Source organism: Podarcis erhardii, assembly GCF_964252035.2.
Source record: "Podarcis erhardii genome assembly, chromosome: 15".
NCBI classification, from domain to species: domain Eukaryota; kingdom Metazoa; phylum Chordata; class Lepidosauria; order Squamata; family Lacertidae; genus Podarcis; species Podarcis erhardii.
Window position 1 is genome coordinate 25,148,248 of NC_138505.1, and position 25,049 is coordinate 25,173,296.

General features: G+C 47.3%; 1 protein-coding gene across 1 annotated transcript in view; it reads right to left on the reverse strand.

The window, feature by feature from the left end:
* Positions 1 to 2,542: 2,542 nt before the first annotated feature.
* The window catches only part of POLE (DNA polymerase epsilon, catalytic subunit), a 53,999-nt gene continuing 31,492 nt past the window's right edge, over positions 2,543 to 25,049 (reverse strand). The window contains exons 31-49 of the mRNA XM_081841682.1: positions 24,711 to 24,920; positions 22,400 to 22,543; positions 20,848 to 20,988; positions 19,809 to 19,962; positions 19,607 to 19,713; positions 17,848 to 18,024; positions 16,669 to 16,892; positions 15,080 to 15,300; positions 13,788 to 13,992; positions 12,893 to 13,066; positions 11,269 to 11,394; positions 10,371 to 10,503; positions 9,424 to 9,613; positions 8,575 to 8,706; positions 7,044 to 7,237; positions 6,674 to 6,874; positions 4,853 to 4,978; positions 3,839 to 3,928; positions 2,543 to 3,104 (exon numbers count right to left, since the gene is read on the reverse strand). Of these exons, the coding sequence (XP_081697808.1) occupies positions 2,991 to 3,104; positions 3,839 to 3,928; positions 4,853 to 4,978; positions 6,674 to 6,874; positions 7,044 to 7,237; positions 8,575 to 8,706; positions 9,424 to 9,613; positions 10,371 to 10,503; positions 11,269 to 11,394; positions 12,893 to 13,066; positions 13,788 to 13,992; positions 15,080 to 15,300; positions 16,669 to 16,892; positions 17,848 to 18,024; positions 19,607 to 19,713; positions 19,809 to 19,962; positions 20,848 to 20,988; positions 22,400 to 22,543; positions 24,711 to 24,920 (3,063 nt within the window). The 3' untranslated portion in view covers positions 2,543 to 2,990. The remainder of the gene's footprint in view (positions 3,105 to 3,838; positions 3,929 to 4,852; positions 4,979 to 6,673; positions 6,875 to 7,043; positions 7,238 to 8,574; positions 8,707 to 9,423; positions 9,614 to 10,370; positions 10,504 to 11,268; positions 11,395 to 12,892; positions 13,067 to 13,787; positions 13,993 to 15,079; positions 15,301 to 16,668; positions 16,893 to 17,847; positions 18,025 to 19,606; positions 19,714 to 19,808; positions 19,963 to 20,847; positions 20,989 to 22,399; positions 22,544 to 24,710; positions 24,921 to 25,049) is intronic.

A 25,049-nucleotide genomic window follows, 5' to 3' on the forward strand; every position in this document is an offset into this window, starting at 1 on the left:
GTTTCATTTTTAAAACTATTTTTATCGAAAGTTTTCAACATATGAGACAATAAAAACCAAGCAACTATAAAAAAAGGAATATAAACCCCCTCCTCTCAGCTGCATCATATCCTTTATCCATAGTCATACCTGGGATCTCAAATGCCTTGGCTCTCGAACAAATTGGCTCCTGAACGATCGAAACCCAGAAGCGAGTGTTCCAGTTTTTGAATGATTTTCAGAAGCTGAACATCCGGCACGGCTTCCAATTGGCTGCAGGACACCCCTTGGTTTTCGAACGATTCCGGGAGTTGAACCAACTCCTGGAATGCATTCTCTTCGAGAACCAAGATACAACTGACTACAGAAAAGTAGACCTTCTCAGATCTCACCTGGGAGTTTCTTTCTATCCTGTTGCTCAAACACAGAGCCCACCTGTCTGGGCTTTCTTTGCATGTCCTCGTCAATCCAAAACAGAGGACTGTTAAAATTAAAGATAAAAAAGAAACAATGCAGAAAAAGAAATAAAAGATACAGAAGAGAGGGAGAGAAAGAGAGAGGGAGAAAGATACTTCCACCTCTCTATCTTCCAATTATATCTATTACAATTACTCAAATTATTTAGCCCATACACTCCAGGGTAGTTACCCAGTTTTTCTCCTAAATGGCATTTTCTCAAATTTTTCATCCTAGGCCTCCAGAAAATCACTTTTCTCACTCAGCCAGCCCAATATAACTTTTCTTGCCATACTGGGCACCTGGTTGGCCATTCTGAGTATGGGATGCTGGACCAGATGGGCCACCGGCCTGATCCAGCAAAGCTCTCCTTATGTCCTGAAGACGACGCAAACATACTTGCCGGACTCTTCCCCCTGAGGCAGAAGTCCCTTGGCATCCTCTTCGCAGGTATCCAAAAGGAGACTGCAGGCGAAGATTTTTCCCTCCACACCAAGTAAACTTTAACCATCACAGCATTTTTGGCATCCTTCCATCTCCTTCCCAAGGACAGGGGGAAAGAGAAAAAGAGAGAGTCAGGCAGATAAAAAAGACTGGCACTAATTGAATCAGTCGGCTTTTGCAGTCTAATTAGTTTCCAGAATTCTTTGGAGAATTCTCAGGTTGCTCAGACTTTTTGAAGGGAATGTTTACTGATTCAGCTGTTTTTTTTAATATACAGTATATAAAAAAGGTCAGAGGTGGGGCCCCTCCAGAGCCAGTCCCAGGTGTGCTCCTGGGTTTCCTGGAATCGTCACACCCACTGATGCATATCACAGGTATGGGGAAAGGGAGGCTTCACTGAGAGATCAAAGCCACAGGGCATGGCAGCAGTGGGGAATTGAGTATTATTATTTTATTTGATGAAATTAAATGAAGCTTTGGCCCTTCAGATGCCGAACTACATTTCCCATCAGCTCTGGCTAGCATGGTTGAAGGCCAGGGATGACAGCCTTCAGCTGCATTTTTAGTTTACAGCAGTGGTTCCCAACCATTTTTCAAGCCAAGCCCCACCTAAGCATCTCTCAAATCCTGATATCCTCCCCCACCTGTGACATATAATTCTTATATTTCAAAAAGTGAACTCCTATCCATGTAGAGGAAGCCTAAAAGGCCATTAACTGTTAATAACTCATTCTCAAATTGCCCCCCCCCCCCAAAAAAAGCAAATTGCCCCCCTGTGGGGCATGTGTCCCACATAGGGAACAACTGGTTTAGAGAAAAGGCAAGAGGTGACATGGTAGCAGTTTATAAAATGATGCACGGCAGGGAACAACTCTTCTTCCTCTCTCACGATGCTAGAGCTTGAGGACAGCCATGTTTTTCCAGGACAGATACAAGTACTTCTTCATTCACGCAACTATGGAACTCGCTTCCACAGGAGGCAGTGATGGCAACAAACCTAAATGGCTTTCATAAATGACAAATTCATGGGAAAGAGGGCCATGGACTGCTATTAGTCATGACGGTTATGCTCGGCCTCTGTGGTTGGAGGCAGAGGTGCACTTGTAGACGGTGCTGGAAACCGCAGGAGGGGAGAATTGCTCTTTTGCTCAAATCCTGCTTGTGGGTTTCCTACAGGCATCTGGTTGGCCACTGTGAGAACAGGATGCTGGACTAGATGAGCCATTGGCCTGATCCTGCAGGCAGGCTCGCACGTGCAAACAAGAGGTGTGTGGGTGGCTCCATACTTGATTAGAACTACAGGGCTGGGAGATGCTTAAACGTCTTGCCCGCACTACTTCCCCAGGTCAGAATTGCCTCCCAGGATGCGGACTAGATGGGCCTTTGCAAATATCCAGTAGCCAGGCTCTCCTTAGGTGCTTCAATGTCCACTGGACAACCAGGTCTGCCTAGAATCCTGTGTTATCTCCCTATTAAAGGACTTCTTTAACAACCTTGATCAACGGCTGACAAGCAGCGGCTCCATGAATGCAAAAGCTTCACTTATACTCACTGCAGAACAACGACGGGGACAGCCGCTGCTTTCCTAAACACAGCAGGAGAGTAGCGAGAGCAGGATTGAGAGTGTGTGTCTGTAGGACTCGGCATCTAGCATATTAGCAACTAACAACACGGAAAAAGGGTTTATTTACAGCATTAAAAACACACACACACAAACACAGAATAAAATTGGTGCAAAAAAAAAAAAAAAAAAGAGAGTTCCGTGATTCAAGGCTTTTTTCAGTATCTTGCACTCCCAAATCCCAGCAAAAGGAGATGAAAGAAGCAGCAAGTTAGCTAGCCTATTTGTGGAGGCCTCTTCACTTGCTCCTGGTCTTGGTTTCAGAAGACGGTACCCTCCTCCCCATTCGCTCGCCAGAAGGCATTGCCTGCTTCCCCGCAGCATGCAACAAACGTCAAGTCTCTGAATATTTTTGTCCCAGGGCGAAGCTGAACCTGCAGCCTGGCCCGGACAATAGTCTAGGTCCCAGGACCCCATGGCAGGTGTGTGGGGGCTCTGTCGCTGGGGTGCAGGTGTGCACCAGCCTGTCCACAGCGGCAGCATCCTCATCTTACAAGAGAAGCTGAGGGTTCATCTGAAGCAGCCATTTAATATTCTCCAGCAGGTAGCCCATGTTGTAGTGCCGGGCGATGCTTTGAAAGACCTTCAGCTGTTCCAAGAAGGCCTGTGAAAGTAAGAGAAGAAGAGGCAAAGAGGGGAAGTTTCAATAGGATGGATCTGCTTGAGGCAAGGTAAAAGGTAAAGGACCCCTGGACGATTAAGTCCAGTCAAAGGCAACTATGGGGTTGCGGTGCTCATCTCGCTTTCAGGCTGAGGGAGATGGCATTTGTCCACAGACAGCTTTCTGGGTCATGTGGCCAGCATGACTAAACCACTTCTGGCACAATGGGACACTGTGATGGAAACCAGAGCGCATGGAAATGCCGTTTACCTTCTCGCTGCAGTGGTACCTATTTATCTACTTGCACTGCTCTGCTTTTGAACTGCTATGTTGGCAGGAGCTGGGACAGAGCAACGGGAGCTCACCCAGTTGCGGGGATTTGAACAGCCGACCTTCCGATTGGCAAGCCCAAGAGGCTCAGTGGTTTAGACCACAGTGTCACGGTAGAGGAAGGGACATAGCTTAGTGGGTGGGCACCTGCCTTGCATGCAGAAGGTCGCTGGTTCAATCCCCAGCATCTCCTTGCAGGGCCAGGGATATCCCCTCTTTCTGAAACCCTGGAGGGTTGCTACCAGTCAGTGCAGACAATCTTGAGCTAGATGGACCAATAAACTGACGCTGTATATGACAGCTTCCTGTTTCTGGGAGGAGAACAGCCACACCCAAGGGAAGGGGACTGTGATGGTTTGAGGAACAGGGTGGAGAAGGGGAGGTTGGCAGGGTCAACCAACACGTACCTTGGTGGGCAGCAGGAGGTCGAAATCTCCAGCGCAGCTGCAGTACACAGGCATGTGGGTGTCTTTGATGCCTTTGCACTTGAGGCACACCTGAAACACAAGCGGTGCATGGGATAAGGCCCTGCCTGCCTGCCTGGTTCACATGCTGCCCCTGCTGCCCCTTGCAGTGTTTGAGCCCTCCTTGCTGGGGAGCAGCCTCAACCTCTCCTCCAGGGCAGAACCACAAAGCGAAAAAATACCAGGAGCCCCCTGCCTGCACACAGAGTGCCAGAAAGCAGAAACAGCACCCCCCCATCCTGGTTTGGTGGGTCCAGATCATGGAATCACAGAGTTGGAAGGGAGCCCACAGGGCCTTCTAGTTTAACTCCCTGCAATGCGCAGGATGTTGCAAAGGGCAGGATGAGATAAGGGGCGCACAGGAAGTGCTTGCAAAACTGCAGGTGTGAAACTGCATGACTGAACGCTTCCCCCGTATACTAGGGAGGTGTGTGTATGTGCATTGCCTGCCTAGGTCAGCCTCTCCCAGCTTCGTGTCCTCTAGATGATAGAATTGCAAGATTGAAGTTACCCCCACAAGGGTCATCTACCCCCTGCAATGCAGGAATCATGGCTAAAGAATTCCTGACAGATGTCCACGTTTTGGACCATGGCAACCACCAGTGGAATTTGTAGTCCAAAGCATTTGGAGAGCACCAGGTTGGGGAAGGCTGGCGTGTGTGTGTGTGTGTGTGTGTGTGTGTGCGCGCACACACACACACACACACACACACACTTTTCTTTAAGATATACTAGTTCTCAATATGGAAATTGCACAGAGAAAACTTCTCCAGCACCCACCAAGCTTCTGCAGACCAGTCTCATTAAATGCCTGGCCCCTGGTCTAGCTTGTGTTTCAGCGCTATCCGGGGTCAGGAAACAAGGGGGCATGGGGAGGTCACAGGCGCTCCCACTGTGGTTGAGGAGCCGAGTGGGGCTCCACAGGCAAGCTGGGAATTGCCTCTCGTCTCTCCTTACCAGATCTTGAAGGGTGAAGGCCATCAGCTTCTTCTGCAGGGCTTCCACCAGGGCCATCTCAATGGCATCCGAGTCGTACTGGGCCTGGCAGTTGGAGCAGGCCCAGGTAGGAAGCACAGAGCCATCCTGGGAGGAAAGGGGGAGAGAGAGAGAGCGATGACTGTGAGAGGGCTCCAAGTTGGACAGGTTGAGCAGGAAGCTGCATGCAAGAAGTGTGTGGGCACAGGCAGGGGGATGTTACTCCAGCCAGTATAACTTCCTGTTCCACTGGTCTGGAGTGTCCTCCCCCTGCATGTGACCTGGGAGATGGGCATGGCTCTGGCCGACTCTACAAAAGAGCTAAGTCACACAGCCATTTTCTTAGTCTTGAAGTTCATCTTGATACTGCTGTTGTCTTGTTCTATCTTTTGCTGCCATGCTGCTCTCCTGCAGCCATTTTGTTCTCTTAATATAATTTTGCTGTCTGCTGGCTCAGCCAGCAGCACATGAGTTCAGTGTCCATATGAGATGAGCTCTTATGTAACTACTAAGTAAAGTCTGCCTTTCAGGGATCAAATCATGAACTGAAATGTGAGTAAACTTCTTGTTATTTTAAAGGAAAGACTCTTGTGTCTTTATTCTTTTAAGAGGGATCAAAAGGGGACACCAGGAATAATCCATCCGGGCAAGAAAGATTGGATTACTTAACTAAAGAGATTCAAACGAATATGCAAACTACCTTCCTGCTATACTGAGGGGAATCTGTCCTGCTATATCACTCACTAGCGTGAGTGAAGGAAGGATAATACTTATTCAATATACCCCTTTCCTACTATCCTTAACATTCCCACAAGAAGGTTCTGGGTTCAACCAGCCACCCCAAAATCCAGGTAACAGCTGGAACACAAGGCCTTTGATATATAATAATTTAATAATAATAATTTATTATTTATACCCTGCCCATCCAGCTGGGTTTCCCCAGCCACTCTGGGCAGCTCCCAACAGATTAAAAGAAGAATAAAACATCAAACATGAAAAACTTCCCTAAACAGGGCTGCCTTCAGAAGTCTTCTAAAAGTCAGATAGTTGTTTATTTCCTTGACATTTGATGGGAGGGCATTCCACAGGGCGGGCACCACCACCAGAGGGGGACCTCAGGCTGAACGATGGAGGTGAAGACGCTCCTTCAGGTATACTGGGCCAAGGCTGTTTAGGGCTTTAAAGGTCAACACCTTGAATTGTGCTTGGAAACGTACTGGGAGCCAATGTAGGTCTTTCGGGACCAGTGTTATATGGTCTCGGCAGCCACTCTCAGTCACCAGTGTAGCTGCTGCATTCTGGATTAGTTGTAGTTTCCGGGTTACCTTCAAAGGTAGCCCCACGTAGAGCGCATTGCAGTAGTTCAAGCAGGAGATAACTACAGCATGCACCACTCTGGTGAGACAGTCCGTGGGCAGATAAGGTCTCAGGCTGCGTACCAGATGGAGCTGGTAGACAGCTGCCCTGGACACAGAAATGACCTGTGCCTTCATGGACAGCTGTGAGCCCAAAATGACTCCCAGGCTGTGCACCTGGTCCTTCAGGGGCACAGTTACCCCATTCAGGACCAGGGAGTCCTCCACACCCACCCACCGGCCCCCTGTACCCCCAAAACAGTACTTCTGTCTTGTCAGGATTCAACCTCAAAGAGCCACTGCCACCCAGAGTAGACAGTGTGGGGCTGCAAGGATAAAAAGCCTGAACAAAAGCAGAGAGGGGAGGCTGCATATTCTTCTATCACCTGTTCTCTAAACTAAAAAGCACTGCTTTGGAGTCAATCGACGATCACGACTTAGCTGGTACCTGAGAGAGGGCCGGGTCCTTGCAGAGGTCCAGGTCTCGGCAGAAGTTGCAGTTCCTGCAGATCATCTCTGGGATGACGTAAGAGCGACAGGGGTCCCGGAACTGGGCCTCTTCTGAGAACTCCCCCACTTCAATCAGGCGGAGCAGGTCCCGTTTCAGCTTGCTCACCTGGTTGGCGATGTTCGTGTCCAGAGACAATACCTTTGGGGGTGGGCGGGCAAAAGAGAAACAGCAGATGAGCCAACCGGGCTCTTACAGAGTGAGGTGGGAGGGGGCAGGAGAGAGAACAAGGCCCCATTGTGAGATCACAGTACATCCGCCGCTGACAATGTTGCAGCTGTCTCTCCCCTCTGCCTACAGAGATGCTCACCTTGCAGACGTACTTCACAAACTCCAGCGCTGGATTGTTGAGCATCAGGTGGGAGCCGGGCAGAGTGGGGAACATCTCGGAGGGCTCTGTGGTCCGTCGGGAACCGGTCACTTTCTTCTGCACCTTCTGGGTGATGGTGAAGAAGCTCTGAGTGAGCTCATTGGTGACGTACTCCTGAGAGAAGGTGATCATGCCTGAGGGGGCGGGAGAGAGGAAGATGTGTCTGAAAATGTGATGTGGCTCAGCCAGCAAAGAAAATACCATATTTTCCCATGTATAAGATGCCCCAATGTGTAAGACAACCCTTATTTTTTTTTAACCCGAAATTAAGTTGCTTAGCTTTTATTGGGGGTGGGGGTCACTTCCGCCAATCGCTCACCTGCCTGCCTGCCACTGCCGATCGCACACCTTGCCACAGCCGCCAATTGGCTACCTGCTTGCTTCCACCAACAGCCCACCCGCCCTTCGCCTGCCCAGTTGCAGCAGCCAATCGCCAGCAGGCCTTCTGCAGCCACCAATCACCCGCCCAATCACCGCTGCGAATCTCCTGCTTGCTGCTGCCATTAATCCGTTTTTTGTAAATATTTTTTATTAATTTTCAATTAAAGACATTCCAGTTAATAATAAATCAAATTGGTTTTAGAATAGCTTTGGAAGTGGATATAGGCTGTAGGGTTAGAAGTAGAAGATAGTGTATTTTTAAAAAGTATTATTTGTAAGGGATAATATGTGAAGATTTTAATGGTAAAATTAAGTGTGATTAAAAAAAAATGGTTAAAAATTATGATATATGTAAACTGCTAAAGATGAGGTAAAATGAAAATCAGATGGGGGGACTTGGGGAAGCTCACCTAACAATGTTTAGAAAAAATAAGGATAAGACAAGAATTTGTTTGTATTGTTTGTTTTTCTGTTTGTGTTGTTTATTAGTGTTATAAAATGATTATTTTTTTGAAAAAAATAATAAATCAAATTGAATCTTGCCACATTAAAACATAAACAACAAAACCAATTATACAGTCAAAATTAAACCATTTTTTTGGGGGGGGCTGCTGCCATCAATCTGCATTTTATTTGTGTATAAGATGACACCCAATTTTTGCCTATTTTTTATTTTTAGTTAAAAGCATTGTCTTATACGTGGAAAAATATGGTAAATAACAAGAGCCCTATTTCACGGGTGGGGAAACCAAGACCTGGCCATAGGGACCTGCCTACCCCTTCAGGAAATTGTCCCTTTGTTTTAAATTGTGCATGTGGGTTTTTATATAGTTACCTGCATGCACGAAACAGGAAGAAGTGACTTGCCTAGCAGTCATAATTAAAAATACTTCCAACATTTACAGAACATTGTTCAAAGCCCTACCTATAAGGGTTTGGTTGGTCAGCAGAAGGAAATGGGAATTGGCCTAAGGTTACTTCCATCTTGATTAATTCACTGTGGAGGCCAGATTTGAGCCAGAGACTCCCCAGGACTGGGCTATCTCACCCAAGGGTGCAAGTCCAGGGAGGGACGTGGCTGGGTACTCACCAGGCATGACACCTGCCTCTCCCACAGGCTCCTGGGAGACCTGGCTGCTTGCTCGCCTCTTGATGGGGGTGCTCCCAGGAGCACTCCGACGCATCTCTTCCTTCATGCTGTGGTAGACAGCAACGATGTATGCTGGGGAAATGGCAATGCAGTCATGAGAGGACAAGCAGAGACACGTTTGCCTCAAACTCTGCTTGCAGGGACCTCTCTGGCTCCTCCCAGCCCCACCTGCTCCACCTCTGTTTGTGGAAAAAATGGCGGGCACCTGAAGGGTCAAGCATAACCCCCCCCCTGCAAGCAACTGCTTTCCCCTAAGCAAGGCCTTCTTGGGAGCCACGGCAGGAGCCTCCAGTTGTTTTTGGGCTACAATTCCCATCATCCCTGACCGCTGGTCCTGCAAGCTAAGGCTGCTGGGAGTTGTAGTCCAAACAACAACAACAACAACAACCCACAGCTGGAGACCCAAGTTTGGGAAACCCTGTCATAGTGGTTAGAGTGTCGGAAGAGGACCTGGAAAAACACAACCCAGGTCACTGGGTGATCCAGTTACTGCCTCTCCGCATCATCACGACCTCGCAGGGTTGTTGTGGGGGATAAACGAGGGGGAGAACCATGTATGTTACCTTGAGTTCCTTGGATGGAAAGGTGGGAAATAATGCAATAAATAAGCAAGCATGCAAGTCATAGGGGAAACAGGCAGTAAATGGGATCTGAGCAGACTCTGGGATGGTTGCAGAACTTGAGGGAGGAGAGGGGCTCTCAGTGCTAGAAGCGAAACCCTTTGTCCCCACCCCCCCCAGGTAGGATTCAGCTTCAATCACTGGGGCAAACCTAGAAGCTCCTCCTCACCAGACACGATCATGAGGAAGTAATTCTGGCAGGAGGCTGCTTGGGGCAGGTACTGCATGATGTTCCAATTGTTCTCCAGCAGTTCTTCCATGCCATTGTCCTCTTCAGCCCCTTCTTCTTTCTCTTCTTCTTCTTCTTCCTCCTCCTCTTCACTGCCTTCGACGGAAACTGCCTGTTTATCACTGATCCCCTGCAAGGAGGGGACGGAAGACAAGATGCCGACAATCTGGCAAATGGCCCCTTCCCGCTCGGTTTCTGGACCGAGGCAGGGAACCCTTTCTCAGGCCAAGGGCTGCATTTGTTTATGGGAAACCTGTTGGGGGCCACATGGTAGTGGTGGGTGGGGCCAGAGGCAAAAGTGGGCGGAGCAATACATTTTTATAAAAAAAGTATCTTTGTATAGTAGGCTAGTCGCTACAAACACAACTCCCTATCCTCCATCCAGAGAAGGAAGGGCAATGTTAGAGTTCAAGGACATATTCCAACCAGGGGAAAAAATTGGAGAGGGGTGTGTGGCTGGGGAAGAGCGCCAAGGGCCAAACAGAGAGGCTTGGAAGGCCATATTGGGGCCTTGGGCCAGGAGTTCCCCACCTCTGACCTAGGGAGAGAGAGAAGAAAACTTCTCCCTGCAGGCAGGCAGAGAAGCCTGCACCTCCCACCTGAAGCCAGGAGATCCCAGGGGATCAAATACAGTGGGAACTCGGTTTTCGAGTGTCTCGGAAGCCGAATGTTTTGGTTTCCGAACGCCAAAAACCCAGAAGTAATTGTTTCCATTTTTGAATGTGCCTTGGAAGTTGAACGGTTTTCGCCACTGAAATTGAAATTCTCCCTTTGCGCTTCGGTTGTCGAACGTTTCGGAAGTCACATGGTCTTCAGGAACGGATTACGTCTGACAACCGAGGTACCACTGTACTCCCCAAATGCGCCTTCTTTGCTGTTTTTCTTACCTCCCCGTAGTGGATCTGGGACGGCACTTTGCCTTTGATCCCGCCGTAATTAGCTGGGTCCATCCACAGCAAGAACTCCCAGCAGCGCGAGAAAGAAATGGTCAAAGAGTGGAAGATTTCTCTCGAATGGATGCTGGAAGATGAAGGAGGGTGAGCCATGCAGAATCTCTCAGGGAGGCAGAGAGAGAGAGAGCTCCCTCCGTAGCCCCAGATGGAGCCGTCAGGAGAACAGCCACAATGTGATTATGAGAAAAACTCAGCCGCCAACTCCCTTGACCAGAAGCAAGTCCATTGTGTAGCACCCATGGCCCTGAAGGGACATAAGGCTACAAGGAGCATGGGCTGGCAAGTCCAGGGTGCCTTTATCATCCTCCCCATATTAAAAGAGAACTGGCATGGTGCAGTGGTTAGAGAGTTGGACTAGGAGCTGGGAGACCCAGGTTTAAATCCCATGAAGCTCCCTCAGCCTAACCTACCTCAAAGGGTTGTTGTGAGGGCAAAAGGAGGAGGAACAGAACTACTACCATTTTTTATATGCTGTTAGCTGCCCAGAGTGGCTGGGGGAAGCCAGCCAGATGGGCAGCGTATAAAGAATGAAATGATGATGATGATGATGATGTTGATGTATACCTCCTTGAGCTTCTTTGAGGAGAGGCGGGGTAAAATTACAATGAAATAGAAATAAAATGAAAAAGGTCAGTCTCCTTTCATGGTGGCTAACAAGTGGAAACCAATAAAGAACATAAGAAGGAACTTAATGGAGCGAAGGAGACTAAGGGGAGATTTAGATTAGGCACAAAGCCAAAAGGCACGTCTGAACACAGGGTCCTTCACCAGGCATTTGAACGTCAAAAGGGGAGGAGGGGCAGGTGGACACTTGAAGGGGTTCTAGAAGCACCTGTTGGTGATGTACTCTACGTAGGCCAGGGCATCTTCGATGCGCCGCTTCTTGGTGCATAGGATGATGCGGTTGAAATTGGCGTAAACCACCGAGGAGCCGAGGCGCTTGAACTCTGCCACCAACCTGGGAGAAAAAAGAGAGTGGAAGGTGAAAAGGAAAAAGGGGTAGCTGATGTTGCAGTTGTGGATGGATCTATGCTATGTACAAGTGGAAGCCAGGGACAAAAATGTGACATGCGTGTCTCTGACCCCCCAAAAGGAATGTGGATCTGATGCAGGGTTCCAGCCCTCCATAGGAAAGCGGGCTCCTGTGGGCTTGCTCAGTGGAAAATTTAAGAGGCAAAAAGTCACCAGCCCCAAATCTGGTGGACTTTTTTTTGGGGGGGGGGGAGGCTATATACTAGGGGTCCTGAGTCTGGAGAAAGGAAAAGATATCCCTCCCTCCTGAAACCGTCTGATACAGGGAAGGGAGTTTTAAACCTCATTATGCACCACCTCCCACAAATCTAATCCTCCTATTTAGGACTTGAGCAGCCAATTCTCTCCCCACTACTCTGCTCTCTCTATAATTTTTGTTGTTGTTGGGGGGCGGGGGAAGGTTGTAAAAAAAGAAAAATTCCATCAGGTTGAGGTCCACCCAAACATGCTGATATTAACCTGCATGTTTAACTTAAAAAGATGTACTGATGGTTATTATATATTTCATGAGAGTTGATGGTGGTTTTCATTTATTATTATTTCTTTTTCCATTCTTAAAAAAATGTATTTATGGTCCTTCTATTTTCCCTCCCCTCCCCTTTGTTAAATTTGCGCATAATTGTATGATACATAAAATATGTTTTTAAAGAAAAAAAAATTGCACATCAGAAAGTTTGTAATGATAAAAAGGGATTGCTGAGCACGGCAGAGAGGCACCACCTAGTGGGCTAGTCCAGGATTACAGAAGCGAATAAGTGTTTGGATGTTTTTCACACCACCAGAAATCAATCAGCATTGCTTGGGAATTCATAGAAACATTTTTTTGGGGAACATTTCAGTCTGCCATCTTGATTCAGAATGGCACCTGATGGGTGTCCAACCACAGCCAAAAAACAATCTCCTCCAAATTTGTGCCAAATTTGGCAATGGTATCTCAAGAGGAGGGACAGGGGTGGCGCTGTGGGTTAAACCACAGAGCCTAGGGCTTGCCGATCAGAAGGTCAGCGGTTCGAATCCCCGCGACGGGGTGAGCTGCAGTTGCTCGGTCCCTGCTCCTGCCCACCTAGCAGTTCGAAAGCCCGTCAAAGTGCAAGTAGATAACTAGGTACCGCTCCAGCAGGAAGGGAAACGGCGTTTCCGTGCGCTGCTCTGGTTTGCCAGAAGCAGCTTAGTCCTGCTGGCCACATGACCCGGAAGCTGTACGCCGGCTCCCTTGGCCAATAAAGCGAGATGAGTAAAGCAACCCCAGAGTCGGTCACAACTGGACCTAATGGTCAGGGGTCCCTTTACCTTTTTATCTCAAGAGGCATCTGAATGCGAAGAGGAGAGAGGAACAAACCACTCCCCAAAAGGTACAGTAGGCAAGTTGGCTGTCTATATTTTTTATAAACACACACACAAGCAAAAGAGAGATATGGACTCACTGGAGGAAGATCTTCTTCATCATGCTGTGCAACATGCGGTGCAAGGCAGGATCGTAGAGCAGCGAAGTCGGGGAGCGCAGCCAGCGGTAGAAATGAATCACCTGGTTGTCGGCGTAGACGTTGTGGTACTGCGTGATCTCCTTCACCCAGCCGACCACCACGCTCTTCAAGACCCTGCGAGCGAGCAGAAAGGTGGAAGCTGGCCACTAGATCTACAGAGCTGCAACTAGAAATCCCACAAACCCAAGCAATTACTCTTCTGACGCCATTGCTGCTTTTCACTGCACTGTCTGCCCGTTCTTCTATTTTCCCCCGATGAGAAGTATCCAAAACCAAAAAGGTGGTTGATTATTTCCTCCTCCCTCCCAAACCCTTTTTCCTTTTGTGCTGCATCTTATCAAATTGGAAGTCTGAGGGTCCCTTAAAAAAACAAAACACCTTTCATTTTAAGCTACAGTGGTACCTCGGTTCTCGAACTTAATCTGTTCTGGGAGTCCGTTCGACTCGCAAAACCAAAAACCAAGGTGTGGCTTCCAATTGGTTGCAGGAGCTCCCTGCAGTCAAGCGGAAGCCGTGCTGGATGTTCGGCTTCCGAAAAACGTTTGCAAACCGAAACACTTACTCCCAGGTTTGTGGCGTTTAGGAGCCAAAACGTACGAGTACCAAGACATTTGAGAACCAAGGCACAACTGTATTTGTAAGCAGTTCTGGGGGGCTTTTACGGCTGAAGAACAGGATTTTTGTTTTCATTTTTTAAAAAACCTATAATCTCCCAAGCCTATGGCAGTCTGGAGGGCCAGGGGGGTGGGATCCCTCACATATTCCACCACCGGGGGTGGCCGGCTTGTGGGGGAGAGTTGCAGGATTCCCTGCAAAGCCAAGCCACGTGCCAGACCTGAACGTGTTGGAGCAGAGGGCTGTTTCATCGTAGCTGGCCAGGGTGCTGGCTGCCTGGTTCCCCGTGACCATGTCCTCCAACGACGCCGGCTGGATCACGTCAAAGCTGATGCACATACTGGAGGCCCCCTCCATGTCGTTGACGTGATGCGACTGCAGGACGGTGTTCACCGCCAGGCTTTGGATGTCGAGCTCCACGCAGACTGCAGTGAAAAGAGTGAGACAGGGTCCTGGATTCAAGGGCAGGAAAGCCCAGCGCTGCATCACAAACCCTGGCCAAAAGGAACATCACCATCCCAAGGGGAAAGGCTTGCTATGAATGAAGACCTCTGACTACTAGAAACTAGAAGGGAAGCTAAATAATAATAATAATAATAATAATAATAATAATAATAATAATAATAATAATAATAATAATAATAATAATAATATATTATTTATACCCTGCCCATCTAGCTGGGTTTCCCCAGCCACTCTGGGCGGCTTCCAACAGGAGATTAAAAATACATTAAAACATCAGTCATTAAAAAAACTTCCCTAAACAGGGCTGCCTTCAGATGTCTTCTAAATATCATTTACAGTCGTACCTCGGGTTAAGTACTTAATTCGTTCCGGAGGTCCGTTCTAAACCTAAAACTGTTCTTAACCTGAAGCACCACTTTAGCTAATGGGGCCTCCGGCTGCCGCCGCATTGCCAGAGCACGATTTCTGTTCTCATCCTGAAGCATAGTTCTTAACCCGAGGTACTATTTCTGGGTTAGCGGAGTCCGTAACCTGAAGCGTATGTAACCTGAGGTACCACTGTAGTTGTTTATTCTTTTGACATCTGATGGGAGGGCGTTCCATAGGTCGGGTGCCACTACCGAGAAGGCCCTCTGCCTGGTTCCCTGTAACCTCACTTCTCACAGTGAGGGAACCGCCAGAAGGCCCTCGGCACTGGACCTCAGTGTCCAGGCTGAACGATGGGGGTGGAGACGCTCCTTCAGGTATACAGGATGGCATATTGTCATTTGGGAGATGGCGCTTACTGAGAAACTTCAAGCGACCAGAGTCCAAGAAAAAGAAAACAGAGACTTTCATGGTGAACTGTTTGCCATGTATTCAACGTATGAACAATGACTCTGCAGGACAAATTGGACCTGCCGCATTCCCTGATACGTGCTTATGGTAACGCCTTCTTTAATGCTGGTATTAGCAACCCTCAGAGACTCGTCAGGTCATCTTCTAATATTCTGTCTGAATATTTGAACACCCATGGAGCAGAGAACTGCAGTCCCGTCTTTCCCTCACCTGTGGAATAGCAGCCCGGGTTATTGATCTCGACGGAGACCCTCTCGTCGAACTCCATGACCAGGCGGCTGTCGTCTGCCTCCTTGCCCCCCAGGTCCGGGCGGGAGGTGGGAGAGAGCCACAGGAGGTGGTTGTGGCGGTGGAGGTGGCGGGAGAAGAAGAGGTCTGTGCCAAAGGTGGAGATGTCGTCAGGGAGGTTCCCGATGGGGATGTGGTAGTACCTGGGCAGAAGAGAGGGGTGGAACGGGGAGAAGACGACCTTCAGAACATCAGCCAGAAGCAGGATTGGAACTGCAGAAACAGACTAACTGCCTTAACCTGAACTCGGCATACTGATTCAGCTTCCCCCACCACGGCCTGCACATCTCACCCTTCTAACTTAACCAGTGCTTTCCCCCTGGAAAAATAGGTGCCAGGTTTCACCATGAAGTTGTTACAGGAAATGCCACACTTTTTTAACAACAACTTTTTTAACCCCCTGAAAAAAAGCACAAAACTTACTGTATTTTTCGCTCTATAGGACGCACCTTTTCCCCTCCAAAAATGAAGGGGAAATGTGTGTGCGTCCTATGGAGCGAATGCAGGGGGGAGGCAGGTAGGAAAAGCCCCCAAAAGCTCACAAGCTCCGTGCGGCTCTTGCGGGCTTTTCCTCCGGAGGGAGAAGGGACTGATGCAGCCAGTCAGTCCCTTCTCCCTCCTCGTAGAAAAGCCCACAGGAGCCGCATGCTCCTTAAAGGGTGCGTGGCTCCTGTGGGCTTTTGCGGGAGGTGGGGGTATTGCGGGAAGGGGCGCTCCTGTGGGCTTTTGCGGGAAGGGTGGGCAGAGAGGGGGAGAATTTTTTTTTTCTTGTTCTCCCCCTCTAAAACAAGGTGCGTCCTATGGTCGGGTGCGTCCTTTAGAGCGAAAAATACGGTAACTATGAAAGTTAGAGATCAAGAAAAGATACATTTAATGCAGGAGTGGACACCTTTTGTTGAATATTTAAAGAACTACTGTACACATGCTAGAATGTACCTAGGATTTGTTTTTGTTTAAAAGTTTTTATTTATACTTCTCAAATTTATACTTTTCATTAATTTTATAATCATGTCAACATTTCAAAGTGACTCCCTTCCCCCTCTTTCTGCGTTTCCTTAAATTTATTTTTTAATATCTCCTGCATATCCAAATTCATTTAATTTGCCCCTTTAATTATCTACTTTAAAGATAAACTCTTATGCAACTGCAGGTTATTAAAACAATCCTGCTGATGTTTTTATCTGTTTGCAATTTATCTGTAAATATTCAATAAACCGTTTTCATTCATTTGTAAAAAGTTTGTTATCTTGATTTCTTATAAAATGCATGTAGGATTTGAATGAAGAACAGCAGTTAACTATAATGTGGAAAAGGCAAGGCACAGAATAGCTACAATATGCAGCAAATTTAGAAATTACGGGGGGGGGGGGGACCATGGAGGGGAAGTCGAATGAGAAATGGATGTGTATTTGGAAGTTTGCACCATCTTGTAAACTTTTGGAATTTAGAAATAAAATATAAAATAAAAACAAGACCCTTGCCGTTTCCCAGAACCCGTGTGCCTGCCCCACCTGCTCATCTCAAAGGCCTGAGAAAGGCAGGTGTCCAAGCTGAGGTAGCGCCGGATCATGTGCCGTGCAGCATGGCGCTGCCAGTCCAGGATGCTGTAGTTGACGTCATCGGCCACCTGGACGGGAACCAGCGGGAACTCCTCCAAGACGGGCATCCCTCCGACCAGCCTCTTCAGGTCCCAATTGGACTGCACGGCAATGAGGGTGGGGCCCCGGCGCTCGTCCTGAGACAGAGGGAGGGAGAGAGACAGCAGGTGAAGGAAAAGGACAATGGTGTAAGGTAGGACAGTGCCCTCAAGGGATGCGGGCAGGGGCTTTCCCAAAAGCTGGCAGCAATGTGGATAAAAACCAATGATTAAAAACAAAAATAATCAAGAAAATCAGATTTTTAAAATTTTAAATCAGATTTTTAATATAAAATTCTTTTGGAGGAAAAATCTTTCCAAAGATAGTTTTCTATTTAAGTTACATTATAGTCCAAAGGCTATTCATCAGGAAAGAAGGATTTGTTTTAAGTTTTTCATGTGTGCTAAAACTCAGTCTAAGTTGTTTTTTTTTTTTTTAAAAAAACCACCTCAGCTAACAAACAAGGATATATATGGTATCATGTTACTGTTTTAATTAAATGGTTTAAATTGTTATTAAGGAAATGATTTTTTTCTCTCCCAATAAAGTACAGCAGAAAAGTTGTCCAAACATAAACAGTTAACTTAATCAGCCTCAGAATAATTTCATAATTATCGGTCTATGTATTTCAAATAGTATAACCAAGTCAGTGTTTTTTGCTATAACTGTAAAAGCTACTCTGAAAATTTATTATTCCAAAAATGAAACCTTCATCTAGTTGTAAATATTAACATTTTAACCAACAAGAATGAGTCTTTATGTAAAAAAAAGATTTAAATCTAGTCTTACTGACTAGTGATTTAAATCGTGATTTAAATCGATTTGATTGAAATCGAATCCACCCTGGCTGGCAGCGAGCAGGGCTAGCTTTAGGGTGCCCACACTGAGTGCCATGCTGTGGGGGGCACCACAACAGTGCTGGAGAATGGAGCACAAGAGGCGGGCACTGAATTTTAGCGCTGCTGGAATTGGGAGAGCCCGAAGTCTGCCACTGCTGGGGGGCTCAGGGTTAGCCAAAGAACGGAGGCGAGCACTGGATTTCCCTGCTATTACCTTGTAGCCCAGCAGGAGGCGCTGGATGGCCCTGCAGACGGTCTTGAGGTCTGTCTCCGCTCGCACCTCGAAGGCGTGCTTGTTGGGCGGAAGGAGCTCCTCGCCCACCTTCGCCACCATGGCGCTGTGCTCCGCCGAGTACATGTTGTTGAGGTTGGGCATCTGGTTGCTCCGCACCTGGAGCCGAGGGGAGAGAAGGATGCTGGAGACACAGCTGCAGGTAAAGATCTGGCTCCGTGAAACCATCTGGATGAAAGGACCCTCAGGCGGGGAAGCCGAGGAATCTGCAGCTGCCAACCGGGCTTCTAAAACCGCAGAACCCGATACCCACAGAACCCTGATTTCCCCTTTTTAAAAAATAAATATTTTTTACTCATTTTTGCCTTCAAAATTATCATCACAATTAAATCATATACACATAGGATTCTCTGAATCCCCGGACTTCCCTCTATCGTTATTCTTTTCCAACTGCATCTTATAATGTTCTCTTTATTTTCTTAATACAGTCAAACCTCGGTTGTCAAACATAATCCATTCTGGAAGCCCGTTCGGCTTCCAAAATGTTCGACAACCGAAGCGCGGCTTCTGATTGGTTGCAGGAGCTTCAAGTTGGACGTTTGGCTTCCGAAAAACGTTCAAAAACCAGAACATTTACTTTTGGGTTTGCGGCATTTGGGAGCCAAAATGTTCCAAAAAGGAGGCGTTTGGGAGCCAAGGTTTGACTGTACTCCATTCTCACCACAGTTCTCACTGTGTTTTCTAAAATCCTGCCAATGTTTTTAATTGTTTACAGTGTTCTTTTAAATAAAATTTAATAAAGAATGGGGAAAATTTGTAAGTTATTATCAGAACCCTGATTTCCACCCAGCTAGAACAGCCCATTAGAGCTGAGCACAGATCATTATGTGAATGTGGGTTTTTGTCATGAATTGAATGGAAGACTGAGACCTGGGGGTGGCGAGAAAGTGTGTGAATCCAGCAGTTTGTTTTTGGTTGTTAGCTTGTTAATGTCGTTCGTATCGTTTTGTGGATTACGAGTGCTGTAATGCTTTGAGAATTTTACAATGTGACTTTTCTTGTGGTTGTGCTGTTTAATAGTGCTTTATAGAAGGGAGTTGTTTTACTGAGGATTTGTTATTTTTCAATATACAGTGGTACCTCGGTTCTTGAACGTAATCAGTTATGGAAAATTGTTCGAGTTCCGAAACGTTCAAAAACCGAGGTGCAAAGGGCTGTCTGCAAATTCAATTGGGAAAATTGAAAAACACGCAGCGCAAGCCGTTCGACTTCCGAGGTGCATTCGAAAACGGAAGCATCTACTTCCGGGTTTTCGGCGTCCGGATTCTGAAACGTTCATCAACGTTTGAAAACCAAGGTATCACTGTATACAACTTATGTTGCAATTGTGATGTTCTGCTATGTTGATATTTACTGTACGCGAGTCGCTTTGTGACTCACGTGAGTGAAAAAGTGACGTGGAAATATAATGCAGTGGTACCTCAGGTCACATACTCCGCTAACCCAGATATAGTGCTTCAGGTTAAGAACTTTGCTTCAGGTTGAGAACAGAAATCGTGCTCCAGCAGCACGGCAGCAGCAGGAGGCCCCATTAGCTAAAGTGGTGCTTCAGGTTAACAGTTTCAGGTTAAGAATGGACCTCCGGAACGAATTAAGCACTTAACCCAAGGTACCAGTGTAAATGAAAGGACAATATTTCAATGAGTGTCAGCAAGCCCCACCCCCTGGCCTCCGACCTTACCGTGTCAAGCACAAAAACAGACGCCTTCCGCTGAGATGGGATGAAGAGGCCAAAGAGCGCCTTGTTGCCTTGGGAGTTGTGGTACAGGTAGATGTGGCGGATGCTACCTAAACAGAAACGGAACAGAGCCTCGCGTCAGAGAGCAGGAACTGCCTTCCCAGTTCTTGCCAGCTACCTGAGTATCGGGGATGAGTCTTCTTACCTGGCTCCAGGTAGCTGAACTGGGCCAAGGAGCGCATCTCGAGGTGCTCCAGGTTGAAGGTTTCAGCCTCCCGGCCAGTGAGGTGCCTCACCAAGTTCCTGTTGACCATGCACACGCAGCCCAGGCGGATCAGGGCCCGCAGAAGTAATGGGATCTGGGCAGGGAGGAGAAGAGGAACTAGAGGTTACAACAGGGGTGAGAAGAACTGGCAAATCTTCTGGCAGGGTAGGATCTACTGGTAGCTCTGGGTATGATCTGAAGTTGACTGGCAAGGGTATCTGGCCCCACAGCTTTTTTTCTGGAGGCACTTAAGGGTATACAGTACCCTTTTATTCTTCTTCTTTTTCTAGAAGGAAAGCGCTGTCTGGCTCCCTTTGGTTTTTAAAAAGACGCAATGCGAGAACTGAAGTTACAGGAAACCAGGGTGGATATAAATCAATGTTGTTGTTTTTTAAAAACAAATTCAAAAAATCATTTTGTAAAAATTTAAATTGGATTTATTTAAATTTAAATTGGATTTAACCATAGTGAAATACCCAGAGCAAGATGCTCCATGCTGCTGCCCCAGGGTTTCCAAAGGAAAGCCAAGGAGGATGCTGAATGCAGCAGGTTTTACCTGTGGCCTCTGCCCAGGTAGAGGATTTTGAAATGAGAAGCCTGAAAAGACCCATTTATGGAAGGCAAGTGAAGAGAAAGCATAAATGACACAGATGGTAGTATTTTCAAACCAACTTCAAGTCTCAAAAGAAAGAAAAAGGGGTTCTAGCCAATTCTACTCTGAGTATACCCTCCGAAATTGCTATATTACCTCCCCTTCACCTTAAGGTCTCAGGGCAGGTCACATTAAAACACAAAAAATCATTTAAAACCACTATAATCACAGGAATAAGGCAGGTCTTATAAATATACACCTCAAGTGTCAATTGTGTCCATTGAGTCTACTCGGAGTTGGACTAGCATGGGGTGCAACCGTACGTCTCATCCTCAGACCTAGAGCTCCCCTTTTCCCACATCAGACCAGCCAAAGGGAGTTAGTTACCTGGGTCTCGTACACTCCCTCTATATCTGGGGCAGAGAGGCTGGCGTTGATTTCGTTGATGTGCTCCTGGTACATTTCCTCGGGCACAGAGTACTCATAGAGGTTGTAAACCAAGTTGGAGCGAGGAAGGATCCTGTTTACCTGCCGAGATAATAACAAGGACTCAGGTGAGACCCCCCCTCAAGTCTATCTGCACCTGTTTTTACCATGTGGGGCACGGATGGGTGGGTGGGCACAACCACACTCTCCTTTCCTTGTCATAGTAGTTCTGGGTCAACTGGCAACTCTGCCCCAGAATTCTAGACATCTCTCACTGGCTTCAAACGAAAAGCCTTTCGCTTTTGGACTAACCTGCTCCGAGTTGCCAAAAAAGTCATTTGCAGTCAATCTACAGCATACAAAGGCATTATAACTCTTGAATACTTCCATGTTGTTTATTTCATACGTTTATATATTGCCTTTCCTCCAGTGAGCACAAGGTGACGTACATGATTCTTCGCCTCCCCGTTTCATCCACAAAACAGCCCTGTGAGGTAGGCTAGCCTGAGAGACAGTGACTGGCTCACGGTCACCCAGTGAGCTTCAGGGAGTGGCTTCGGATAACCCAGTCAGATGGGCAGGGTACAAAAATAATAACAAAATAAAATAATAATAATAATAATAATAATAATAATAATAATAATAATAATAATAATTTTGGCTGAGTGAGGACTTAAACCCTGGTCTCCCAAGCAGCTAGTCTGACACTCTAACCACGACACCATACAGGCCCTCATTTTGTCCGACATACAAATCTTCATACTGAGCATTTTGAGTAAAACCTGGTTTTAAGAAGCATTTCGCTTGTTCTAAAAGGGAGGGGAAAAATATTTCACAGGAGTTCTTCTTGCCTTCTGGTATTCCACATTACTCCCTCTGAAAAAACGAAGTTTTCAGTGTAAAAGGAAAAAGTTATAGGATGAATATTGATCCAGTGCAGATTCCAATGTATAGTTAGCAGAGTAAAAACTTAAACAGGATTCCCCCAAAATAAACCAGAGGCTCCATCAAAGCTTTACTGCTACTGAAGGCAAATGAGCATAATGGTCAGAAATCCAATACATTCAGGATTGGCACTGTCATAAGAAATCCAGTTGCAGCAGACTTAACTTAAACTTACAATAACTTATAATAAGTCACCACACCAGAAGGAAATAGATAGAAAGAGAAAGTGAAACTTGGGCTCCTTCTGGGCTTACTTTTATAGTCAGCATGACTTTGACAGAAAGGATAAGAGAACTACTGTAGTTTAAACCAGCTGTACTCAGCTTCTCTGAAGGTATAACCCAAACACCATGAACCTTCTGCTTGACTCTTTCACACAGAGCAGCTTCCAGAAGCCTCTTGAATTAAGTAGAATAGGAAAGATCTCTACACATCAGATCAATACTTTCTGCACTAAGAAATGCAAACTGACATGAATACTCTACTTTTCTTGGACCAAATCACTTGCGGCAAACAGGAGGTTACCGCAATACATTTACTGCTCCCCCAAGGGACTCACTCCACGCACCTTCCGATATGCAGTGCTCTCTTCAGGTTTAGGGACACGCTGGTTGACGTAGAAAACACGAGGGACATTCAGCTTGAGGCAGTGCAGGTCGCTTCCAATGACGGCCCACAGCTTGAAGAGGCCTGGCTGGCTGGTCTCGGCGATCTGGGGGAAGAGAGATCACGTCAAGGTGGGCTTGCAAAGGCAGAGGCAGGCATGGAAGCCGCTTGGACTACACGGAGGCCGGATGCACAACCCAGGGGGGAAGCCCTTGATCTCATCTGGTGTGGGGGAAAGGTTTGGAAGCTGAGAAGAGGTGAGAAAAAGGTACAGAGGCTGTGGCATTTGCTGGCCTTTCAGAAGCTCATTAGGGCAAATGGGGCAGGGCCCTGCCAACTTCCACCTCCCTGCCTTCTTTCTTGTAAGCAGTCCAGGGAGTGGCAGTGCCTGTTGGCTTTCTCCTCCTTCTTAGCCCTTGGAGAACAGGGAAGGGGAGGCCCACGGGTCCAAAAGGGTTGGGGACCCCAACGCATTACTAGATTTTGAACAGCAGGAGATTATAGAACTGCTACCAACACAAACACCTAAGAAAAAGCAAGAACGAAGAACCAAGAGTAGTCCCTGCCTTCCACTGAAGGGAGTCATCATGGGAATTGGGGAGCGAGATAATATTAGGATATAGTTCCGTTCCACCTTAAAAGGGACAGGCAGGACTATTGTGTGTCACATGCCTGTTTACATTTCCAGCACAGTCTGCTGGGAACTTCCGTTTTGTATGTAGCTTGTGTGTTACTGTTTTGCTGGAGATGAAGGGAAGCAGGCATGTTTTCCTTTGTTCCTGAACTATGCTGAATAAAACGCTTGTAAATATGCTTACACACATCTCTGTCCGCCTCTTCTGTGAGAAGATTTACGCACTCTGCTGATAGAGCGTGCACGGGTCTCTAAACGTATCTGAGGCTCGTGTCGCTAATTGATGCTGTTCCAAGGGAGACCTGCTGCCGGCCGGTGGCTAGAGCCAGCTGGGGGCCTGCCAAATGCCCCCGTCTCCCCGGCAGTATCCCAACAGTAATTGGGCTAGCACAAGGATTAGCACCAGAGGTGCCAACTCGAGCAGAAGGCTTTTTTGGGGGGGTGATGTGCGCATGTGCGTGCAACGCCAAGAGGTGGAGCCGAACATGGTAGCAGCGTGGCTTCAATGGCTGATTCCTCCTCTCTGGCAGCCACCGCCGTGAAGAGCTGCCAGCCACTGAAATCACACTGTGCTCGGCTTCACGACTGGCCTCTTCTGCCCTGATTCTTCTCAACGTTGTGGGGGGCTCCCCAAAATATTTTATGGGGGAGAGCCCTTTCGATAACCCAGATGGAAATTCCCAGGTGTCAAAAAAGGTTATGTATGCTACTACTGCAGCCCGTGGTTTGTTAGCCCCAAAATGGAAATTGAGCGAGGTCCCAACCAAGAAGAATCACAACTTATGCTGATGGGATATGCGCAGCTTGCAGACCTAACATATCGAATAAGAGAACAAGAAGAACATACATTTAGAGAAGATTTTTATTGAATATATGGGAGAAATTGTGTACACTTGAAAACGGCAGCATTAACATAAATGCAACAGTGTAAATAAGTTTTGATGGATGTAATAATAGAATACTGAATGGCTTAGTTTATGTAAAATATGCAGGGATTTATGATATGCAAAATGAACCATGGAAAGAGAAGTAGGGAAGTCACTGATTATTTTAAGGATGCTTAAATGAATATGATTACTACTAACACACTGGGGTCCCCTTCTCTTGCATGTGTCCCTCACAGTCCCTTAATTTGTTCGAGAGGGTTGGGGAAACCTCCAAAACATATTTTGGGGGGTGTGTGTGTGTGTGTGTGTGTGTGTGTGTGTGTGGAAAGCAGGTTCAATTGCTCAATGAGAAATCCTTGTGCCGATGGAACATTCACCATAGCACTATGCTGAACACAACCCAGCATCTTTATTATTTATTTCATTGCATTTACGTCCCACCTGTCTCCTCCGAGGACTCAAAATACATGGTTCCTATGCCTCCTGATTCAACCACAACAACCCTGTGAGGTAGGTCAGGCTGAGAGACAGCAACTGGCTCCAAATCGCCTAGCAAGCTTCATGGCCAAGTGGGGAATTTGAACCCTAGTCCCTCTCAGATCCTAGTCTGACACTCTAACCGCTATGCTGCCCTGGCTCTCTATTATCTCCTTATGCCTCCATGCATCTGACTTTATAGCATGCTCTGCTGATGGCAGTCTTAAACCCCCTCCCCTGGCAAAGAGCTCCCCCTGCCCCAAGATACTCCGTACCTGCACGATCTGCCAGGGCATGTCCAGGATGCTGCGGGCCGTTTTGCTCAGGTAACTGCCGAGCCCCATGGAGGGCCTTGCCCTGATCAGCCCCCCGCCCAGGACTGACTCGCCATCTGCCAGCCGCCGCCTCTTGCGACGCTCCTGGCGCTGGCGAGCCTGAATCTCCCACTTCTTCTTGTGATAGCACAGCCAGACCAGGCGCTCCTCCTGTGGAAAAGAGCAGGAAATGGGGAATGACCATCGGACAAACCAAATCCTAACTTTCTTCTGCTTGGGTGGAAAGTCAAATTATTCAAATCGGAAATGGTGGTAACGAACGGCAGGAATCCTGAAAAT